The sequence below is a fragment of the Plectropomus leopardus genome, chromosome 12 (genome assembly GCF_026936395.1).
Source record: "Plectropomus leopardus strain MGB_pleo_1.0 chromosome 12, ASM2693639v1, whole genome shotgun sequence".
In the NCBI taxonomy this organism is placed as follows: Eukaryota; Metazoa; Chordata; class Actinopteri; order Perciformes; family Serranidae; genus Plectropomus; species Plectropomus leopardus.
The window spans coordinates 21864142-21888380 of NC_142187.1; the positions used below are offsets into that span (position 1 = coordinate 21864142).

Genomic DNA, 24239 nt, shown 5'->3' on the forward strand with positions numbered 1-24239 from the left:
AGGAAATAAAGCGATAGTGATTTTAAACAAAAAAGAAAATTACTCTTTAGTAAAAAGGTCCGTCTCTGTAACGATCCTTTCCTTATTTATTTCATAGTCAAATGTATTTATTTACTGATGTATTTATTTATTTATTAATATTGACTAAAATGATTATTATTGAGGACACCACTCAATGTAAATCAAGTCCTAAACCTTGTTGACGTGTCCATATGGTGTATTTTTATGTCCTACAAGACATTACCATGAGTAGAATTTCAAAGTCCTGTTGACTTTGAGTAAAGTGTGCTTTATGATGATAAAATTACTGTTTATTTAGAGTCTGGTGGATTTGGCAATAGCAATTTCTGGATAAATAGGATCTTACACTTTAATAAAAAGGTCCACCTCTAAGTTTTCTATCCATAATGTTTTTTTTAGACACTTAAATTATCATCTGAGCCTTTCAGTGGCAAAAAAACAAGCTCTTTTGATGGTGATGGTGCAAACATGCCCTAAGTGGTTACCTTCCAGCTTGTATAATGGCTGCAGCGCTCTCTCTCAGTGCTGGACCAATGTCAAAAACTGTTGTTTCATTAGTCACTTAACCACAACATGGGAAAATAGGGTCCAGGTTGAAAAACTTTCTACGTATGCATTTTTGATGAACAAATACGTTTTTAGGGTTTTTTTTCAGTGCCTAGACAGGAACATTAACGGGATCTCGGTGAAATACTTCGTTTTGTCGTAGCGTGACCGGGTGAATGCGTGTGAATCAAATGAATTCTGCACATTTGTGTTTTTTTCTGAATAGTTCAGACACAGGTGTGAACAGCCCACACATCAGACTGTTTTATTATTTCATACCGCAATAAAAAAAGTATGACTCCAGAGGATCATTTTCATATATTATAATACAGATGCAGAATTGAAAGTTTATTCTTTAAACAGCCTAGTATTTTACAAGAAATAGATAACTACTTGGAACTTTTGAACATGTCCTTAAAACAGGACATAAGTGGGCACGAATCCTTGGGCTCTACTTTGCCATCATTATCCATGAACACCCAGCAGAAAACAGGGAGGGAAAGGAGAAGGGGGGGATTAAAGTGTAAGGGAAAAACTTTCAATAAATAAATCAAAAACAATGGATATAATCTCTCTAACCTTTCCCATTAAACCCCAACCATCCCATCCATATATCCACATTTAAAAGAAACCCATACAATGAGGGCCAAATTTGAAATATGTTGTCACTGCGAATACAACAGGACACGATTGGGACTGAGCAGCTGATGCCGAACAGACATCGACGCTTCTGCAGACTGTCTCCGGAAACTTGAGTTCATATGGTGATTGCTGTCTTGGCTGGTCGGATGTTTCACTGGCCAGTTTGGTCCAGTCCATTTCTCTCGAAGTTTTCAGAAGATTATAGGTCCACAAGGAAAACGCGCCCTGCCTCAGAGATCGCTGTTTCTTCACAATTTGAAATTTGTGAGGGATAACCAGAGTAGTTCTGATAAAGTGAAACTAAAGATGAAAGTTGTGGAAGCAGTCGAAGGGGTCGTGGCAGGGGTTCGGGTAAATCAGCTGCTGTTCAAATTGGATACAGTCAGTGGGGGTCGCTTGGCTGCAGTCCCTTAAAAGTCCTCCAAAGTCTCAATCTCTCCCATGTTCAATCTCTCAGATGACGCATTCACAGAAAAACCTGACGATTAAAAAAATAGACAGATCCAATAAGCAGATGGGATATAAAAAGCAGTGACACATCGTTGCAGATATTTCAGATTTAGTAGCAGATGGGCATTTGCGCTCACCTAGAAGGCTGGGGTCTGCGCGGACCATCTTCTGCTTCTTTTTCTTCTTCCCTGAGGTGACAGTCTCAAAACGCTGCTGCTGGCCACTCGTGTGGTTGGACTGGTAGAGCTGCGAAGATCCTGTTCCACCCCATACAGAATCCTGGGGAGGAGAGAAATGAGGATTTAAGGCACAAAAAATACTGTCTGTGCTGACACCAGCAAAGTCAAAATGTTGCCTCTTGACATCATGTGGTCCTAAAGAATACTGACAATCATGCTAAAATCTGGAAGAAGGGGAAATCAAAACCAGTAATGCTTCGGTTTTCTTTTTCAAAACTATACAAAGACTGAGCTAGGTTCTAAGAGCTAAGAATTATTTATTGTGCAATTAAATGCAAACATGACTTCCATTTAACCTATTGACGTAACATAATGTCAGACTGAGATACATGGCAACATTCAGTTTCTCAAGACATGTATTGTAGTGCGCATTAAGTAACATCAGAGAGCCGCGTTTTCATAAACATATTGTGCACATTTTGAAGAATCAAGAAAGTTCTAACACTCACTTGAGTGTTTTTTTTTTTTTAATTTTGTCAAAAAAATGTTAAACTAAATGGGACATGGAAACACCTTTGCGGAATAAGTCCTGTTGTAGCGAACATTTAACCAAGATCAACTGTTTCTGCTGTCAGCGTATTTCGCTGTTTATGTTTGCTTTCTAGCTTTTCATTCAGTCATTAGCCTGCATTTGCCCATGTGAGACTTCTCTCCATTTATCTCTCACTTTTTTTCCCCATTTGGCAACCTCTACTTTTACTCTGTTTACTGGCAGATTACAGCTAAGCCTTAAGTATAGCCTATACTGCCTTCTGATAAAACTACACTTTAAAGGGTCCAGTGTATAGGATTTTGGGGCATATTTTGGCAGAAATAGTGTGTATTATATATATGGCTATGTTTTCAGTTGTTTTTAACCACCTGAAACTAAGAATTATGTTATTGTGACTGTAGAATGACCCGTTAATATCTACATACGGAGCAGGTCCTCTTCAATCCTGTTTTCACATCTGTCACTATAATTTGCGTACATGTTTAGCAAAAAGGAGTAGTTTTAGTTGGTTGATCTGAAATTTTGCTGCTATATACCGCTGAACCTTTAAGTAGAATAGTTTATTATTTTATTAAAAAACATTTTTTTGTGAAATTTTAAGGTTAAAAATTGTCAATATTGAATGGAAACACAACTTTTGTCATTGTTTTAGTGGCAGATGTGGGTTTACTGAAGTTCTTTTGTTCTAAATGGTATTCAGACAAAGTAATATTTCAGCAGGAAGACAATGTTCTCAGTGTGGTGATTATGTAAGTTCAATGAGTCAAAGCTTTTGAGCTTTTGAGCCAAGTAAAAGCAGAGAGTAGCTGTCTCAAGAAGATAGTCAGATTACTGAAGATAAAGCTGCCTTCAAAAGTTAAAGTGCAATCACCAGATGAGGGCATTATGGATGCAGTCCTCGTTAAGAGTATGTGTGATTTATGTTTTGATACACCGCGCAGAGTGAGTCAGACTAATAAAAATTAAATTAATTAAATTAAAAACGATGCAGTGTTGCCATGAAGCCATGCTGCTCATGCAACACAACCCACCCAGCAACACTAAAGAGAGACAGGCCTGAGAAATCTGTCATGCACTTTGAAAGTATCCGACAGCAGAAATGACGACGAGGACCATCTTTGAAAGAGGATCACATATTTGGTCTTTATCCCCATTGGGAAACAAGGAATAATTAGCGCAGTGAAATCTTTTGGAGCCGATTCAAAGAGGTGACGTGAGAAAGAGAGTCACAACAGAAATGTAAATAGTAGCTGAAGCCATGGAGTATGACGGCATTGACTGTGTCAGATGACTTGCTCTGATTGGTCAGAACATGCCAGGCAAAAATGCTTCAGAGAGCAAAATATTTTTAGGGAGCAAAGGGGACAGATTTCTCCTTTAAAAAAAAAAAAAAAAAATCATATTACAAGTCTCACAACTTAAAATGGGACCAAAACATATGATACCTCATCTGCTGTACCTCGCTGGTGCTATTTCAGCCCTGCTCACCTGCTGCTGCTGCTGCTGCTGCTGCTGCTGCTTGAGGGCTTGCTGTTGGTTTTGCGGTGCCGGTTTCTGTTGGTTAGCGTTCTGTTTGGCACGACGTTCGAGGAACTGCTTGGCAAAGTCCTTGGCCTCGGGAGTGTCCCCCAGATAGGCCCTGACGTAGTCGTGCACCTCGTATGGAGAGTCCACTTCTTTCAGGAAGGATGCGAATGTTGGAACTGGCAGGGAGACAGATGGAGAACATTTGTGAGTTTGGCTTACAGAAATGGTTGATCAATAGTTGTGGGTGGGAGGCCTTTGCAAAGAATATTTTCAAAGTCATACCATCCAGATTGTTGGCCGTGTTGAGGGTGTGCAGGGTTTGCTCACACCACTGCATGAAGGTGTCCTGCTGGCTCTTATTGACCCCTTGAAACAACTTTAGCAGCTTCTCCTCCTCTTCTACTTTCTTATTGGCCCGCCCACTCACAGAGTTGCTTTACATGTGCAGAAAAATGCAGGCGGAAGACAAAAAGAAGTCATTAAGATCAGTGTATTACTCATATCCTACGTATTGTAAATCATGCTTCTCATCAGGAGGTCATGACTAAGACTTTTTTTCCATTTTGGCTTTCTTAAATACCTGAGGTTGGCGTTTCCTTTATTGTTCTTCTGCGTGTTGCCTTTCTTAGTTGGAGGAGGCTGCTGGACAGCTTCTTTCACAGCCTCGTCCCAGAAGCCCATGTTGGAGTTGTGGGTGTCGCCCCAGATGCTGCTGGAGTCTGAGCCCCAGTTAGTGCAGGAGCTGGTGTTCACAGACCCCCACACTGAGTTACTCAGAGACGCCGTCTGTTGCGAGAGGGAGATACTGTTACTGACATAACACTTGTTTCTAAGAATGCAAGTCACATTAAATTGCAATACAGATTATTTATTATAACACTGATGATTTCTATTACTTCATTGATAAATCAATTGTTTGGTTTGTAAAATGTCAGAATATGCCCATCGCAATTTACTGAAACCTAACAACTTGCTCATTTTGTTCAGCTAACAGTTCAAAACCTCCAAATATTTGGTTTTCTGTTGCATTGTGCACAGAAAAGCACAAAATCCTCACTAACTAGATAGCTGGAATGAAGGAATGTTTTGCATTGCGCTTAAAAAGCGCAGAAATAATTATAATGATTCAAACAAAAGTTGCTGACTCATTTCATAATTTTAGCCTTCCGTCCTTCTTTTGCAAAAGATCACTTGAAGTTTTTGAAATTAAAGAGGTAATCCTGTTGCCTAGTTTTTGCTGTGTTTCCTACACCTTTGGCACAAGTTGGCCTGTATCGGCTGTCACATCTGACCATGAGAGAAATCACTCTGATTAGCAGTTCAGCTCAACACACCAGAAGAGAAACATAAGTAGAAAAAGTCAAGAGGGCGTGAGATCAAAACCATAATAGGCAACATTTTTTTAGCCATTGAGCTCTTTAGTAGAAGCAGTTAATAACTGTGTCTTGGTTCACTAGCTGACAGTAAATATGTGTTCTTGCAACATCGTATTGTGTTGTTAATGTGTTGTTAATCTGTGCTAACTAGAATCTCATATCTGTCCTGACGTTCTTCCGGTTTCCCTTTTTGACTGTCCAACCCTTCATCTCTGCTTAGCTTTTATCCTCTTTTAGCAAAACAGACATGTTATCTTGTTGGTCACGTACAGTTCTGTTTTGAGTGCGGATCTGTTGGTTGACAATGGGGTGTGTTTGCTGCTGCTGTTGCTGCTGATGCTGCTCTTTCCGCTGTTTCATCTGCTGGGCTTCTTCCCTTTGAATCTCCAGCAAAGACTTGGTAGCAGCCGGCTGTTTGGCCACACTGCCCCAACCAGACAGCTTGGCCTGGGGCTGCTGAGCCAGCTGCAAGGCCTGCTGCTGCTGCAGCTTCAGGAGCTCTTGTTGCTGACGACGCTGCTGTGGGGGTGAGGAGGGAGAACTTGAATTAGTGTGCATAAAAATGATATTTGGCTAAATGACAGGAATTAGTCAAAAACTCAGGAGAGGCACTAAAACACTACTGATGATAGAGCCAACAAACACAACCAGGCTGCTTGCTGTCTTTACCTCCTCCCGCGTCTGTCGTTCTCTCTCCTCTTCCAGTTTCTGGATCTCAGCCAGTGACAGGGCGCTCTGAGTCTGGTTTATAGCGTTGACCGACTGCTGGCCCCACTTGGAGGAGGATGGAAGCTGCAGAGCAGGACAAGGTGTTTTAGCAACTTTAAAAATATTTTGTACCTTCTATTTTTGATCCCCCTTCTCCTCTGTGCCTTTACCTTCTGTCATAGCAGTTTGAAAAAAAAGGTTTGCAAAATGTCAAATATTTTGAGAACATATTTTTGTATTAGAAACTTAAGTGTTTTTTAAGAGCTGTGGGTTGTATTCATTTGAATGAATGTTTCTTATATTGGAGAGACTTGGTGTGCATGTCAGGTATGGCCTGACCTCTAGCTGTAAGATAGAGGTAATATGGGTGCGATTTCAGTTAACATTGGGCAGCCGAAGCCACAATGAACATACAGTACACGATACAATGAACACACACACACACACACACACACACACACACACACACACACACACACACACACAGACAGAGTTTTACAGACAATGTTTGGAACATGTTTGAGTCTGTTAAGTAATTAAATTTGTGAAGTAACAGGACGTTTTTTTGGGAAGTACGTCAGAGCAGATCATGTATTCAGCGCTCGCTGCTTTTAAAAACGAAAAGCCGTCACACCTTCATTTGTGCGAGCTGCTGCTGCTGCTGCTGTTGCTGAAGTCTCCTGAGAGCCTCTTGTTGCTGCTGCCTCTGTCTCTGCAGCTCCTGCTGTCTTTGGGCCTCTTGCTCTCTCCTCTTCTGCTCCTCCAGCTGCTGTTGGGCCAGAGCAGCTGCCGCTGCAGCAGCTGCCGCTTCTTCCTCCGCTCGCTTCTCCTCCTCACGCCTCCTCAGTGCTTCAAGTTCCTCCTGCTTTCTGCGCTCCTCTTCCTGATGATTAAGAAAACTGTGATTTAGGGAAACTTCACAAATTCAGACAGGAGGTAGAATTAAGGGCAAGTTTTCGTTAGCTTACCTGTTTGCGTAGGAACTCTTCCCGTTTCTTTCTCTCCTCCTCCTCCCTCCGCCTCTCCTCTAATCTACGCAGAGCTTCCTCTTGAGCCAGTCTCTCCTCTTCCTCTTTTTGTCTGCGCTGTGCCTCCTCTTGCTCTCGCTGCCGTCTTAAAGCTTCTTCCTAAAGATTTACAACACTGGGTCAGTCTCAACTCCATATGAGAAAAGTGGCTTATAATGAAACAGTAGCTCAAAGGCTTCATATTGACACTGTCCAAATGCTCGACCTGTTTTTGCCGTGCCAGCTCCTCTTCTTCTAAGCGTTTGCGTTCTTCCTCCTGTCGAGCCCTCAGGGCCTCCTCTAGCCGTTTCCTCTCCTCTTCCTCCCTTTTGGCTCTCATTTCTGCCTCACGCCTCTCCAACTCCAACTGTCGGGTGAGAAAATAAAAATAGAGATATGATACTATCTGAAGAGATGAGAGATTAGAAAATATTTCTGACTAATCCTACATGTTAACATCATAGATTCATCAGTTTTATTTTAAGATTAGACTATTTTAAATGTAATCTACTTCATCTTAGAAATCAAGAAGCTACTTTGAAAACAGACATAAACTGCTACTGTATTCAAGACTACTAAAGGTGTTGACTTTTGATAAATCTTTTTAGAGCCATTTCACACTGACAGCAAAAACAGAGGAGTGAGCAGAAAAACTGTCTACCTTTGCAGACTTTGTCTTTTCTAACTGTTGCATCTGCTCGATGGTCGGAGCCTGCGCCATGGAGTCTATAGGCAAATCCCACACGCTGCTGCCGTCCCACGCTGTTGAGTGTGATATAAGATAATGCATTACACCTGCTATAACATGAAACACTCTTTCTTGTCCTCTCATGATTCAAAAAGAAACCGCAGAACATTTAAGGCAGAAACTCACTGTTTTGAGCAGCTTGTTGGACGCTTGGCGTGCAGGAAGCCTGAGAGGACGGGTTCTGCATTTCCCAAACAGAACCGGAGTCTGGTACAGACAGGGATCGGGTAACAGGAGGTAGGAGGCTCTCAGAAGCTCTAAAGAAAAATAAGAAAAAACACACATTAATAAATGCAACAATCTCCTAACGTGAGCTGAGGCGCTGGTACGGATTTATTTAGAGGTGGGGCGATACAGAAATGACTGTGGAATAGATTGTGTGTCACGAACCTTAGCTTGAGAGCCTGGTATTGCTGTAGAAGCAGGTTGATCTGCTGTTGGTGTTGCTGCTGTTGCTGAAGAGGAGCTGAGCTGAGCGCTGCAGCTTTCTGCTGGGCCAGGGCCTGAGCATACTGCTGCCTGAAAGGTGCAAGACAAATAAATGGGAGAGATAAGTTAACACATGAATAAATATCAGTGGATGAATTATGCATGTTGCATTTTAGATGTTTTTCTTTGTGTATTTTATTGCATAAATTTGACTTGATGTTGAATGTGTTTTTATTAGATAGTTGAGAGTAGCTGATTCTGAGGATAGATGAAGTCTATAAACTATTCCTGTACTGAATCCAGGAGGTGAGTTTATAAATGTCTGCATTTGTATATTTTCATAATTCTGCAAATGCAAACGAAAGAAATGTCAGATCTGAGCTTGGTTTACCTGAGGAGGTATTGATACTGGAGCTGCTGTAACTGGTAAAGGTTAAGAGCAGTGAGCTCCTGCTGCCTCTTCAACCTCTCTTGATCATCACCCTGCATTACATAAAACGACATAGTCAGAATTAGTCATAGCAGTCAAACAGGTAAAACATGGCTACAAATAAACAACATCTTCAGACCTCAGAACTGCAGTTTACTCACAATCTATGCGCAATTTGACAGATCTTGAGCAGCATCCAGTTGTAAAAAAAGACCATGCAGGGTACATCCACACTAATATGTTTCATGACTTTTGCTATGACTATGCCTAGCTGCTACTCACTTTACCTCTCAACATTGCTGCTTTCCTCCGTATTATATTATTTTTCTATAACTACGCAGCTACTAAATGTCATCTTCAAGGAGAGCAATTACTTTAGTTGATCGTTTGTTTGTGTTTTTTTACTTGACATAGATTAGGTAAGATTTCTTTTCAGTTTTGATTCAAAGCCATTTGGTCACACAAAAAAAATACAAAAAATATTCTAAGTCACCATATGAAAAAAACCCAAACAAAAAAAAAAACCTAACAAGTAACAGAAATATTTGATCATATATAGACTTTGCTGCTTTAAAGTCAATTTTAGTTTTAACCTAAGCTGCCGCCATCATAAAAGATAGTGAGTGGCTACTTCTGCTACTGACGTAGTCACACTATGACTACCCGCGGGTAAAGATAATGTAAACATCTTGGACAGACAGAAGTATTTTGACCTTTAAAACATTTGGCTAAAATGTGGATTTCAATCAGTCTTCAGTGCTTCTTGGATGTATTTACATTTTTTTGGCTATTACAAAAGAGAAAATCTCAATAGTTACATGATAAAGCTCCACAAAGTCCATCAAGTCAGAGAGTAGAGAGGTGTAGTGGTAAAAACAGTGGAATGTGACACCACCTGCAGGTCATGGTTAGTAATGGCAACTAGTGCAGGTTACAAAGCAAACCTTTGGACGCCAAGCCACATTGAGCACATGCATACCTGTAGAGGTGGTGGTGCAGGACCTGGAGTGAATGGTACTCTCCCCCATATCTTCATGATCTCTCCAAGAGCTTGAAATACTTCATCACACCCTCTTTTAACTAAGAGAGACATTGTGAAGTAACCAGCCTGGAACCACTCAGTCATCTCCTGGTTACTGAATGGACCTGAGAGAGTAGAAAAAGAGAACAAAGGGGATTTAGGAGGGACACTGGAACAGTTCTAAAAATAAATGTACAGTATTTATGTTGCAGTTTTAGAGCATCCTCCAAACTTACCCTGTATCTCCCCTTGGGGGTCTTTGTAGAACCACTTCAAAGCAGCCTCATGGGTAAGCGGCAGGCCTGCAGGTTTGGGCTTCTCTGAAGTCTTTGCAGTGAGTCTGTCATCATCTGCTACACCGTCTTGTAGGTACGCTACCATCTTTTCTGCCTCCTGGGGAGGGATGCCAAGACACAAGTTCTTTTTACACAGAGATTGAGCAATAGGGCCACTACAAAGTCACTTAATGACACTGCCTTTTTTTACAGAACCAAGAGGAGGCAGAGATAATGTCGTCCCAGTGAGAGTCTATGAGTTCAAAATGTTAAGAGTTTCTTAAAAATCTGTAAAAGATATCTTATGGCTGTTGATGGAATGGAGGATAGCCCACCTATCCCATGACAGACTTTCATGTTAAGTCCACTAACGAACCTGCTCAAAGTGTTTCAGTCCCTCATCTTCATCTGTGTCGTGTGGCACAGCCGCTGGCCTGCCAATAGGGGCAATTATACTTGAAGGGAAGGGCAGAGGATTGTTCATCGCCACAGGTACCTCCATGGGCTTTTGTGGTAGCTGCACACTGGGTGATGGAGCAGATACTTCTGCCAAGAACGACATGAGGAAGAAGCAGATATTTGGTTTTCATGTTTCAGGTGTAAGCAACTGCAAAAAAGTCCTTTTCAGAGTGACGTTGGAGAACCAAATCTCACCTGCAAGGGTGGTAGAAATGTGGTTCATGGGTAGGGACTCGAGCATGCTGTTAGACAAGGGGACGTGCAGGGGGACTTTGCAGGGCTCTGGTGGGAGCTCCAGGGGTGGCTGTCGTTCAACGGGCCTCTCAGACTCTTCTGTTCTGTTGGGCTGGCTCAGCTGCAGAGACTGGGTAGGAAGCTGGGGCTCTGAGACTGCGGGAGCAACAGGTGGAGCCACGGGTAAAACCTCCTCTGATGCTCTCGACAACTCTAAAAAAAAAAAAATAATAATAATAATAACAGTAAAGACATGAGATGGGATCATAACCAAAATAACTATGATCCTGATTTTAAAAAGGAACAGTTTTTATTGCGGATGATGTTACAGAAATTGACAATCAACTGAAAATGAAAACATCTTCCACATCAGCCATTTTCCTATTCACTGGTCATGCTCAAATAAAGTGGCTTTGATTGCTTTGAAATTGCTGTCAGTAAATTCTGTTTTATCGTGGTGCTGCTTTGTCAACCAAGCACCATCTGTGGAGCAATCGATTGCATCTTTTTGTGTTTAATGCTGTGTGGCTCTTAAATCTTTTTTTCAGTATTAACTGAGATGTTAACGTTACTTTCTCTAAAAGATAATTTGGGTACAATTGTGGTGTCGAGGCAACACAATGGCATAGTCTACGAAAAGAATACTATTCAGCTGTGGGAGCCAGGGGCCCGTTTCACAAAAGTGATCCGTGTACTGCTTGTAGGCAGATCACAAGGGGTGCCTATATTCCGTTTCACAAATGACTAGAACAAATGTCAGATAAAATTGCAAGTCCTGACTTTCTCTTGCATGTGTCACAAGTATGTAGATCCTTTTGATTAATTAAATGTGTCAAAAGTAACATGAGAGGAATTTCTCACGTTGCAGGTCGCAGCTTGTATGTTGCAAATTTGATCAAAAGGGCCCCACCTTTTTAAGCCAACGTCAGTACGCTTAAGACACAAAAATAGCTTCACTGGTGCTTTTCTGTAACTGAACTAAAAACTACCACAATGTAGACAGAGGAATATGTTTTAAAAGTAAAATTCTATGACTTCATGTCTACGCTTGTCCGGCAATACTAAAAATAATTTTTCAAAAAATCAGCACTATCCAACCTTTTCTTTCAGCCTGTCTGTTGGCCTCTGTTTCCATTTCTTTGGTCTCCCTGGGCTGACAGTCCTCCTCCTCCAGGCCCTCTTCACACTCTTCCAAGGGTTTGAAGTCGAGCTCTGCCTCCTCCAGAATTGGTTCCTTGGAGGCTTTCTGAATACACAACAAAAAACAAGAATTACAGTGACTGTGACACCGGTGTCATCCCATCAAACATCAAGCAAACAAATTATCTGCTCCATAAATTCTAGTGAGGAAGCGTTTTTTAGGTGAATAATTGGCACATCAATACTTTATTTAAACGTTTTGAATGATTTATTTAAAATTCTCCTCTTACCTTAAGTGAGAGGAAGGCCCCTGATGAGTCGAAGGTGCCCGCCTCCTCGTCTGCGTCCTCTAGACACCACTCTGGCAGGCTGTCCCTCTCGTCCTCCAGGCTGCCGCTGCCTGACCGCGGCCTCCGGTAGCCACGTTCGTCTTCTCTTGCATCAAATGGGAATCGGCGACGCTGATCTGGGTGTTCCCGCCACCCTGCAGACCGAGGCCCATCTGGAGAAAATAGTTCTTGTTTACAACCAATCAATTTCATCATCTACCTTAGCTACAAAAAGATGGACAGCAGACATTTTAGCCACCACTAGCATTACTAAAGTGTCTACACATACAATAACACAAGAGTAACAGTATGATTTTGAGCATCTGCACTAAGATGTGAAGTTCAAAAGCATAAGGGAAGCTAAGAAATGAGACACCGGTTCACCACTGAATTGTCCATGTTAAACAAAACATTAGAAAGTGCCCTTAATTAGTACCCGTTATATGTAATATAATTCAAGCCGATCAAACCAGCCACTATAAAAACAGAAAAAGTGGAGCTTTTTTAGTTGTATTGTTATTAGATATTTTCCTGTGTGCTTCAATGACAGACCACACAACAGTTTACAGGCTGTAACACACAAATGTACCTTATTCTGAAACCAGCCATGCAGCAAACACAGCTGCTCACCACAAATACGTTTAACAAAAATAGACATATTAATAGTTCGGTCAGTGCGGCGCCCACCTGGGCTTGGGGGGCACCACCGGTCACTGTCCCGTCGAGACCCCGCCAGACGCCAGCCCCCCTCATCATCCTCACCGTTCTGAGCAGAACGCCAGTTCTCACTCTCTGAACGCGTGAAGTCGTGCTTCCTTGGTAGTCCCGTTACACCATCCTCGTAGTTGCCTCGGACTGTAAAAAGTAGTGGTAAGGAGGATAGTTAAAGGTGAAGCCATCATCACTATATTGATAGTTGATGTTAAAAGACAGATTATCAAACTCACTTTATCAGTAAACAAACTGTATTGTGTGTTATTAGGCGTTTTTGGACCAGAGGAACTTTTTCGTAGTTCTTTGACCCCCCCCTTTCTATTGTGTCCACATGACAAGATTTAGGAATGATCATAGTTCTTAGGTTGTTTTGAGGGACTCTTCTTAGCTCCCAGTTTTAGGTTTTCTTACAGAAAAAGGGAACAATTAGTGACATAAGTGTACATTGATTAATCGAACACGGGCCGATGCAGAACTGGCAGTCATCTTTTTTAAAATCCTTTTGGTCTTGTAAATACAGACAACAAAAAACAACAGCTCAGAAGGAAAAAATACAATGTGATTTTGACTCATCAAAGTGAAAGCGACGTTGCTATACCAACCATCGGCCGGCTCACTTCATGTCACCTCAGCGTTTCTATTGGCTGTGCAAATGCAAACAAAAAAAAAACCCTTGAAGATATGTAGCTCTCAGGGGTGACCCCAGAACTGTTTGGTCCAAAAACACCTATTTACACCTACTAAAGAACTCAGTGGTCAAATATTTAACAGCAAAGGCAAACTTACTGTGATTCATCTGAAAATGTCCTGGAACAACTTCTGCTGTGGAGAAAGAGAGCAACAAGTAGATAAGCCAGGGCATTTGTCAATGAGTACATCATGTATTGATTATTTGAGAAACAAAATTTAACACCAACCTGGGTCTTTTCGACCTGGCTTTTCAAACCTTCTTTCTCCCCTGGTGAGAGATTGAAAAAAAAACAAAACACACACATTATGTAAAGTAATCAAAAATGCTTTAAAATATGTGTAAAAACTTCTGATGAACATGGTCAATATAAGGGTAAGATTTTTAAAACAAAACCTGACACCACAAATGGGCATGTTCATACCTTTCTTCCCAGCTTTGGGAGCGATGCATCTCCCTCCCTCCGCGACCAAAACCTTCCACATCATCAAAACTTCTTTGGTAAAACCCTCCATCTCCTCTTCCCCGGCCTGAAAACAATCACAGGTTGACATGACCCGATATGACCTGAAGAGGTAAAGGTGCTCTTAATGGTGAGCAACTGCAAAGCATCAACTAACCTTTAGGTAGGATATTTAACATTTTGATCAAAAGACCAGATGTGGCTCAAACATCAGTGGAGGGTTAAAGCCTGAACCCACTTCCTGCAGCTAAAAGTCTGTCTCTCTCTCTCTCTCTCACACACTCACACACACACACACACACACAACTGTACCACCATCATCCATTACAGAAAATCTGCTGAATCATGATGCTGTGCACTCCCTTTCCTTTTTCATCCCAGGGTGTACAATACACCAGCTCGTGGTTTTTAATTCATCTGATCTCTCCGTGATTCATAGACAATATCCTCTAATAGTGACACAGCAGTTTGGCTGTAGTACTTTCCTCATATTCTCTCATCTCTCAGTATCTGTCAGATGATAAACAACGTTATTGTGCGCAACGGTTAACATCTCATTATTGTTCCTCAGGCCACTTACTGTTTATAATAAACCCTTTATGCTACGCAGCTTCTTGACCACCTCTCAGTTTAAGGTTTATGAATGATCTAGCATGCTCAGATAACATTGGAAGTACACAGAAGCCTACAGGAGAAATGCTACTGATTCAATTTAAACTCTCCCCATTGCCTCGATCTTAAGCTGCAAATTTGAACTGTGTAAATCAAACTGAGTGTTCAACAGCAGAGAGAACAGGACATTAAGCAGTGAAGAAATATGGGTTTAAACAGGCTATATGCTCAGTCAGTATAAAAGCAGATTGGTAAAGGCGTGGCCAGTGACTTTGCAAGATCATGTTTCAGCTCTTTAGGGCTGGTCAGTGAGTTATAGCCTACAGTTTTTGCAATCAGTGGTATATTCCATTCATCACTTTTAAATTTTGAGTGGCTTGTGTCTTGCTGTCTTCCCAGAACTGCGTCTCTAAACTGTAGTGGGTCCAGACAAACCTGGCAGTGAGCAACGGTGGGAGATGACATTGTACAAAAACAAGATATTAATTTTCATTCTGTTGCAGTAACCACAACACATGGACCAGTCAATAACAGCACTGCCATATACTGAACGTCTCTAAAAACTAACAAACTAACCAACAGCTAACCAACTAAAGCAGTTAAACAGCACTGTAAAGCAGGAAAGGACATTTTAAGTTATTTCCATATTTGACTACTTGTCTCCCAGCTTTAGTGCCCCGTTAAAGACCAGGATTTATCAGCTACATATGGCCCAATTTTAGACCATATTTTAAATTACTCATTAAATATAAATACATAAAGACCTGTAAATAACTAACAAAAGTACTGCATATCCCCACGTTTACATTAGTAATGTTCATTTTTTTTGTCACATAAACCTTTTTTTTTTTCAAGGTTAAGACTGGATGTCCACCAAACTTTCACTTTTCAACCTTTAGTACCCGAAATCTTCAACAGCTTAAGACAAATAAATATAAACGTCTAAAGACAACTAAATCTTAACATCTGTAGACAAACAGACCTATAATACACATTTCTAAACGTCTTCTCAACATTAAATTGCTCAGTGGGAGCCCTTTCTGAACATTCATTTAGTTTATTTTGTCAAAATACTTCCAAACATCACTCTTGTGCCTGCTCACCATCCTGCTTGTAACATTAGATCAAGTGATTTCTGACAAATAAACACTGAACATTATCTGTAGCTGCACAAATCTATCACTGTTACTATATGGCTCTGTGCAGATCCAGTATTCGTAGATGGTAGTAAAACTACTGCATCCCATCCAAATCATGTAAATTTAAGAACAAGTTTAATTTAAGTTTATATTATATGTGTACATGTGTTTCCTTTACAAGCAAAAAAGTCTACAAGTTGAACAAATATTGACGTCCAAATTGAAGTGCACTTGTACTCAAATCCCTCCTGTAAAATACAGTATGCAGCTTTAATTGATCAGAGGACGTACATAGTCGTCTGAGCGTGTGTGTGCGCTACTAGTCGTACTTCAAACAGGGTTTTCCGTGTTTGAGACACATCAATAGTTCAGGCAGCTGCAGAGGAGTATGCTGAGTAAGCACAACACCTGCAGAGGGCTAATATTACACCCCTTGCCTTAGTTGGTGGGATTCCACAAAGGCATCTCAACTATCTGTGCTCTTTCTGACTTCTGAAACTGCATAGACAAAACAGCTAAATATCTAACATAAAGGCTTGTTTGACCAAAAAAAAAAAAAAAAAAATTAAATATCCACCACAGTTCTTTCACAATGTAAGCTCCACCAGCAGTGATTTATTTGTGAAATAAGAAAGAAAACATGTCACATTCAGGGATGATCTCAGTTAAATTCTTACCTCTACCCCTTGAGGTACTTCGGCCTCTTGGTGCCCCTGCTATTGGACCGCCTCCTCGCCCTGTCAGCCTAAGTACAGCTGCACTGTTTACAGACATGGAAAAATTTCTCTGCAAACACAAACGGGGGAGGGGAGCGCGGGGGGGGGGGCCAAAAGTAAGCTCTCTGCTCTCTTCTCAGCACCTGCTCTGCATTCGGTAGCCTAACTGCAAAAGTTCTGTATAATCCAAGATATTACAATATGAAGCTGGCTGGCCTGAGGCCAATATGACATTTATTTTGGTCTGTGCAATAAGTCAGAAGCTGTTTCTAATCTTACCATTTCTCACAAAGAAAGACGCTAATATAAGTACTCCTACCTGTTCCTCCTCTGTAAAAGACACGAGTGCCAGAGGCGGCAAGGGCTCCTCTTGCAATATGGGCAGGAACTCCTTGTCGTGTAGGTCTATAGGGATCTGTAGGAAAGAGATAAACAATTACAGGCTTCACCTTTTAAGACGCTGAAGGGTTTGAAAGAATGTGTTTTAATGCAGGAACATGATTTGTATGCAAACATGTGGACTGCAAGCCTGCATCAACAGCTAAGACTCAGATGTTATACCAACCTTGTTATCCTTTACATAAAGTGCTAACATTTCTTCTCTCCCGTAGCGATAGTCTGCAAGTTTATACTTTGGCAATGCAGGTGAGAGGGGTGGAGAGGCAACTGCACAGCCGCCTCCACCACTACCGCCGCTGCCACCACCTCCAGACAAGGCACGGAGCCTGCAGAGAGAGAGAGGGGGCGGGGGGGTAAAAGCGGAAGGGACAGAGGAAGGGGAGACAACACTTAAGCTGAGGTGACACTTAACATGTCTGAACATGTATGAAAAAGGTGCACTGGGCCCGAACAGAAAACCAGTTTCACAGCCTACAAATAATTATTGTCAGACTGATGATGCTTTCATGCCTGTTTATTTACCATTCTGGTCCAAAGTTAAGTGTCTGGGTTTCGGCCATTCTTCCTGGAAGTTCTACAAAGGGAGGATAAGGATTAGTATCACCCAGTATATACCGTTATACAAGTACTACTTTGAAAAACTATTTCTAAATAAATGCAAGAAAAAAAATATACACATCATCACTATGAAGAAGTTTTCCCCCTAAAACTTGCACCAAAAAAATGAAAATCCTAAATATTTACTTGTGTAGCCTGTTTTGTTTAACAAATATTTACTACTAGTTTTTTGTTCTGTGATTTTAGTTTTGCTGGTACACTGGCAACAATAAGCTGTTTTAAATGTATGTCTTTAAAATAAACTTTAGTGTATGTTTTTACTAGATTGCACATGTTGATCACCAATTACTATTCCTTAAAGTAGGATAGCTAATCAATTTTGATATGTTGAACATATTTCAATCAATCTACAAAGTATTACCAACTAACCTATATTCAGGGTTCAAAGACATTTTCATCGACAAAATTTAAAAACTTTTCAATGACTTTTCAAGAACCATAATATTATTTTCTTGCCCCACTTGCCCAGTGTTTTTCAAACATATCAGATTTGAACTCCGTAAAACATAATTTCAGCCTGCAGGCATAAACGAGGGGAGAGACAGAATGTAGGGATAAAATTAAAAAACGTATGTGATGGTAGACAAAATGCTGACACACACACTAATACAAATTAGAGCTACTTTATGTCAACAGCTTCAGAATATTAAGTTGCTGTTATGTTACAATACATGGAGGGTTATCTATAGAGAATCAGTGTAACCATTACATTACACACAACAAAATATCATGACTTTTCCAAAACTTTCGTTTAAGGTTGTAATGGTATTTGATTTTTATGGTACAATAACTGCGTCAGAAAACAGTGCGGCTTCACAGTGTGACATTATTATTATTATTATTATTACGAGTCAGAATGACAGAATGAAAACAGAAGGGTTAGTTTTGGTTTAACAAACGATTTATTTCTATAATTAAGCCTTTAAATCATTTTTTAAATTAAAGTATATGTAAAGAGTCTCACTCTTGAAAATAACTAAAATAAAGATGAGATTCTTCGCCCAATTATTTTACAAATTCAATTAATTTTCCAGGTCTGAAATACCTGATTATGAAATTCCATTACTTCTTCTTAAGGTTTCCATGACTGTGGGAACCCTGTATATTGTTTTACTATACCTTGAATAAATATTTTATTTCACAACTCATCCACTGGAGCATAACTTTGCTTGACAGAACTTTGGAAAAATGCAGAAGGTTTTATAATTGCTCTCGTGTTTTACAACTCCTGTAGATATATAGCCCGTCCCACCAGCACTTAAGCAGTGTACAATTTCAATCTGCAAAAGCTATTTTAAGCAGTCTCCCCGTCTGCAAAGAGGGTATGTCAGACACCTGTAATTGACAAACGGAGATTGCGTCACTCGAGTAAATAAACTAGAAAAATAATCATGTTTGGCAAATAAGATTAGCAGTTTGTTTGCGCGTGTGTCTCCACTGCCAAAACTTTTCCAAACACTTTGGTTGAAGTACGGATTTATTACATCGCGAGGCTTCCTCAAATATCAGTCGACAGTAGACACACCAGTACAACTGACCATATGGAAGCAGGATAAGCCACGTGTAAGTTGGTGGTTAAATACACCAACTCAACTGAAGATCGCGACATTTGTGGCGACTCTGCTGCACGCCTCGCACAGTGGTAACATTAAGTACAAACCGGACGTTTACATAACGTTATGACTTGTTTGATGTCACCAAAGCTCGCCAACTGACCAATCCGTTCACAATAACACAACTTTTATCGGTTTAATTATGTCAGATTTGGGTTTTAGATGTGAAGGAAACGGCTTAAGTCAGCGGAAAAACTACTATGATCTTGCATTGTTGTCCCGATTGTTACCTTGCGTAAAAGTCATCGTGTAACTTTACATTAACGATAATTAAACCGCATAGCCTGCAGCAGTCTTATATTACTCCAACTGATCCACTCCGCCTTTGTAGATTTGGACTGAGGTTAACGCTAGTTACTGGTGGATGTTAAAAGTTGGCTGAATCCATGATGGTCACTCTGGAAGGTTAACTGGAAATCATCCTCGGTTAACGTTACGAAGATTATGCTAGCTAACGTAGCAGGCTAAACAATCATTGATAACTGAGCTAACACATAACACTAGCAACAGACATTAGCTAAAACATTTCCCAGCGGTAACACATTGGCAGCAGGTGTGTTGTTACGTTAAAATGTGACAGCAGATTTGTAGTTTAAGTGCCACTTTGCTACATGCTGATGCCACACCGTCGCTAACGTTTTCCAACGATGCTAGCGCGTTAGCTATCTGGCCACCTAGCTGGCTAGCAGCGTTTTAATCCAACGTAGGTAATGTATGCCAGTCATAAGTGAATACTTACATATATCCTGACAGTGTTTTGTTTTACCGCAAGAAAATACGCCTTGTCACATTATCTAACGCTGTGTAATAAATACACCGCTGACCTGACACATGAGTTAATCCCTGTCGTCAACATTTGTAGCTAGCATGCTAACTAGCTACACGCGGCCTTCGAGCAGCCTGGATCCACAACAACATTTCCTTGTCAAACCGCCCCGCAGCTCACACGGCCATGACACGCACACACAGTCACGGGAGCCCGGTGCTGCAAGGCCAAGTAAACATGGTGATTTAACAAGAGTCCCTAGCAGCCCCAGCTAGTCAGAATATGACTCTCTGACATGGCACTTTACTCAAATGTACGTTTTTTCTCCGCTAGTGCGTTAAACTTTTGCTGTCTTACCTCTGCTTGATCTGACAGCACAAGGTTTGTATGCGAGTTGTGTGGCTCTCTCTGGGCTCTCTCTCTCTCTCTTCGTTTTCCACAAGATGGCTGAGTGTGGGTCACATGACAGCTGATAAAACCCGTATGCCGTGGACAGATTCGCTGACTGGTGCGTATTCACGAACAACGAAGTGGTTATTACCACCGTTTTTATCGCTGTCGCTTTATATAGCGTGCACACTATATTCAGTCGTATCAACCACGTGGCAATAAATAAAGAGGTTATTACTTTGTTTGTGGTTTGTACCATGGATGTATGGTTTGTACGCTTCAAAAGTATTAAGGTAGGGATATTGCACGGGCCTTATGTGTCACCCACCTTCCCAAGAAACCAATGTACACAGTGATGTAAGGCTGTCTTATATACCCCCCTCCCCCGTTTGTTGGTATTTTTTAAATTTCTGTCCTTGTTCATTTTTCAAGAATGCCCTTAATAATTAACAAATCACCTGAAATAAAAGTATGGATCGAAAAGGTGTAGGCAGAAGCTAAAGTTTATTATACCTGCCCTTTTGCTATATTCTAATGAGTAATGTACTATTTAATTTAAGTTATGCAAAAGACAAAAACAAAAAGAGAAACTGTAATACAATTTAGAAAATTTTACAACCACGTAAAATATTATACACCAGCATTATATTTGTTTACCACCATATTTGTACAATGGAGTCAGCTGTATGCTTGTTTCATTATTATCTTGGAGGTGTTTGTGTAGCTTACATTTACAGTGCAAAGACTGGTACACACTGTAAAATCTGACTAGTTGATTTTACTTTTAAAAATCTAGGAAACTGATTGCCTTGTTAAGTTTAATTAAACTTTAGTTATATTTGCTTAATTTTGTGAAATTTTGTTACTTAAAATGACAAGTTTAATCAATTCAATCTTACTAAGTAGCTATGCTAAGTAGCATCTTCAGTAAACCAAATTTACTGTGCATTTTTAAATCAACTGTGCTCTATATATATATATATATATATATATATATATATATATATATATATATACTGCGTGTTGCAAACTAGTTACTAGCCATATTTTATTTGTTTGTATCATTTGCAAAATCCTCTTTGTGATGATCAATTTCCGTCAGACTAATCTGGTTTACTGAAGTTGCTAACACTTACATAGAACAAGGAAATCCCACTTGTCATTTTTAAGTTTACTTAGTTTACTTCACAGCAAATGCAGCTAAATGTGAGAATAATTCGACATAAAGTAAACATAAATTAAGATTAAGATTAGTTATATTTAGTTTACTTTTTCAAGGCAATCATTTCAAAGATGATTTAAGTAAGATCAACGTCATATTTTACAGTGTAGACGGAGGTGGCGGGTCAGTGAAGACCTCACAGCCAAACGCTGCCCTCCGGCCCTCCAACAGGTTAATCCGGCCAAGCAAAATAACAGCAAAACCTACGGCCACGGCAGCATACCAGTGGTTTCAGCATGGTTAGTCAACATTCAACCAGAGACGTAGTGGTGGACTAGCTATCTAACGGAGCTCACGTTAGTTTTACCACATCACTGTGTAATTACGGCCGGTGCTGCTAATACACAGCCAGGTTAACTAACCGCTAGCCAGCTAATGGACGCGCCTCATCGCGCTGTATCGTGGCCGTGGCTTTGTCATCAGCTGGACCCAACGGAACTAACTAATGTTATGGATTCAGGTACCTGACTTCGCTAATAAACACAAAAAATAAGATAACAATACGTACATTACGTTGTGTTTGCCAATGAAGTTACGGGTCACGCTGTTGCTAATGAGCTAATATATGCTAATAATTAGCCAACACCATCTCCTGTATAAATGAACTTTTTGGGGACTGTACGTTGAAGCGTAACGTTAATGTAGCGTTTAACTTTTAATGTCCAAAAACACAAATGCAGACTACATTTGTTACAAGCGTAAAACAAACAAACCAAATTGTAACACACGTTTTGCATTTTAAACTAAAATTTAACAAGGATCAACAGTAGTTTGCGGTCATTTTACTGTAACATGTAGAAAAAACAGCATATTTTCTATATAATAAAGATGTATAACTTAAGAGTCATTAGGGAAAACATGTTAATTTAAAGTTAGTTTACAAATTGACAATTTTAAATTGGGAAAAGATACAAAGTACGGCCCTTGTGAAAACGTTTTTGTTGGCGGTGCAAATCAAATCATATAATTTTGAAGTAACTGCGTATGTTTGGTGATACTGGTTTTGTTTTGCGGTGGTGCACTGTTAAAGGGCAATAGAAGATTGGAGAACCAGTGTTAAACGAATACAAATACCACACAGTCGGGAATTTCCAGCTTTATTTTTGTGAGTAATGTCATCGGCTCGTTGGTCTAGGGGTATGATTCTCGCTTAGGGTGCGAGAGGTCCCGGGTTCAAATCCCGGACGAGCCCACCGTTTTTGAGACCTGGTGTTCCGTTTTGCTCTCAGAAAATCTTCCCTAGCACCATTTTGATAGAAGTGCCCAAAAAAAACATCCCTTCTGAACTGATTCATTGTTTGTCTTGTGGTAAAACAGCTAACAGCATACTGGACAACCACTCAACTAAAGCAAACAACACACACACTCCACACTGCGCTTCCTTGAGTCCTGAGCAATACATTTGAGCCCCAAACACTTCATTCACAAACAACAGTGTGCGTTGTCATAAATACAACAATGAAGCAATTCACAAAACAAATGACCCCGACGTGATTTGAACACGCAACCTTCTGATCTGGAGTCAGACGCGCTACCGTTGCGCCACGAGGTCGATGTCCTGTATAGTGTATATACTGTATATGAACATGTACACAGTTGCGATGGTATGTATCTAAGATGTTGAGTTGTGATGAATGTAAATAGTAACAGTAATATATTGTATTTATATACGGGGCGGGGGGTATCAGAAAGTCCGCATTGGTATTTTGTCATTTCTAGATCATCTTCAGAAACCATCATACCTACTGTAATATTCAGACACGTCTGCAAAGCGCGTAGTCGTGGGCCGGTTAGCTCAGTTGGTTAGAGCGTGGTGCTAATAACGCCAAGGTCGCGGGTTCGATCCCCGTACGGGCCATTAACATTTTACTGTGTACTGAACAACGAGTATATGACATTCTTTTAAACTTTACAAACTGCGTAGACTTGTCCTCATATTATGTGGTGGGTGGATGAGGAAAAAAAAGAACAAAGTAGGACAAAATAAATACACGATATATGTTAAAAATAATAAAAAGATATGTTCGAAAAATAGATAAAAATACATAACCAGATACATTTGAATGACAAATACGTCATTGATTCCCTGGGGAAAATTGTGGTTTGTTACCAGCACAGAGTATGCAAGCATTTTAAGTAGAATTACAAAGATAAAAAAAAACATATAGCACTAGTATGTGGAAATTGAAATATACGAATATATGTAATATACCGAGTGTGCAAAATCTATAATAATAAGATAAGATAATAAGAAGTAATAATAAGAATCAAATAAATATGTAATAATGTGCTGAGTGTAAAAGTGTGTGAAATTAAAACTATTTACCTTTACATATAATGACAGCAACAATGGGCGAAAATGTCCACTGATACAGTTTACAACGCCACCAAGTGGACTACATCCGGTATTACCAAGCCCATCACATTAGTGACTAACATGAAATAAATGTCATTATCGGCCACCGACAGCTGCGCGAGGAGCTTGTTTACATTTTCAGGACACGTTACTGCGTTCAATGCAGGTATTTTATAATTTAACCCATCACCTGGGACACTTTTACAGGCCGTCCTCGGTACGGTGGTCTTGCAGGAGGGAAGAGGAAAGCGGGGGAGGGGGGGCTGCACACAGAAAAACACATACATCAGTGGTGTCACAGTTTTGGTTAGCGAAAATTAGGGGTCCTCCGATGAGAATATTCAAGGCGTTGGTGGTATAGTGGTTAGCATAGCTGCCTTCCAAGCAGTTGACCCGGGTTCGATTCCCGGCCAACGCATTGTGTTTTTAAATTGACGCTGGTAAAATCAGCTTTTTGGTAATCAGAAAA

General features: G+C 40.4%; 1 protein-coding gene and 4 non-coding genes across 9 annotated transcripts; 3 read left to right on the plus strand and 2 right to left on the minus strand.

Annotated features, from left to right (window-relative positions):
- Positions 1 to 818: 818 nt before the first annotated feature.
- gigyf2 (GRB10 interacting GYF protein 2) lies at positions 819 to 20291 on the minus strand. 5 transcript variants are annotated; one of them, XM_088085506.1, is made up of 29 exons: positions 20160 to 20291; positions 17328 to 17379; positions 16972 to 17131; positions 16726 to 16821; positions 16368 to 16476; positions 13901 to 14006; positions 13706 to 13746; positions 13575 to 13607; positions 12837 to 12929; positions 12036 to 12247; positions 11704 to 11851; positions 10567 to 10818; positions 10289 to 10458; positions 9874 to 10030; positions 9596 to 9762; positions 8578 to 8669; positions 8148 to 8276; positions 7884 to 8014; positions 7671 to 7771; positions 7236 to 7376; positions 6971 to 7129; positions 6637 to 6885; positions 5964 to 6086; positions 5565 to 5813; positions 4499 to 4704; positions 4201 to 4352; positions 3880 to 4094; positions 1797 to 1938; positions 819 to 1687 (listed from the first exon to the last, which is right to left on the minus strand). In XM_088085506.1, the coding sequence occupies exons 2-29, from the start codon at positions 17363 to 17365 to the stop codon at positions 1620 to 1622; spliced, it is 3939 nt and encodes a 1312-aa protein (XP_087941632.1). In that variant the 5' UTR covers positions 17366 to 17379; positions 20160 to 20291; the 3' UTR covers positions 819 to 1619. The 5 variants fall into 5 exon arrangements, with proteins under 5 accessions (XP_087941632.1, XP_087941630.1, XP_087941631.1 ...); XM_088085504.1 differs by having other exon boundaries at positions 12762 to 12929; positions 20160 to 20290; XM_088085505.1 differs by having other exon boundaries at positions 13575 to 13610; positions 20160 to 20290.
- A 2243-nt stretch (positions 20292 to 22534) lies between these two features.
- On the plus strand, positions 22535 to 22606 carry trnap-agg (transfer RNA proline (anticodon AGG)). Its single transcript has one exon. It is a non-coding gene; the product is annotated as a tRNA-Pro (tRNA).
- A 288-nt stretch (positions 22607 to 22894) lies between these two features.
- On the minus strand, positions 22895 to 22966 carry trnaw-cca (transfer RNA tryptophan (anticodon CCA)). Its single transcript has one exon. It is a non-coding gene; the product is annotated as a tRNA-Trp (tRNA).
- Positions 22967 to 23198: 232 nt separating this feature from the next.
- trnai-aau (transfer RNA isoleucine (anticodon AAU)) lies at positions 23199 to 23272 on the plus strand. Its single transcript has one exon. It is a non-coding gene; the product is annotated as a tRNA-Ile (tRNA).
- Positions 23273 to 24116: 844 nt separating this feature from the next.
- Positions 24117 to 24188, plus strand: trnag-ucc (transfer RNA glycine (anticodon UCC)). The gene has a single exon. It is a non-coding gene; the product is annotated as a tRNA-Gly (tRNA).
- Positions 24189 to 24239: the final 51 nt, after the last annotated feature.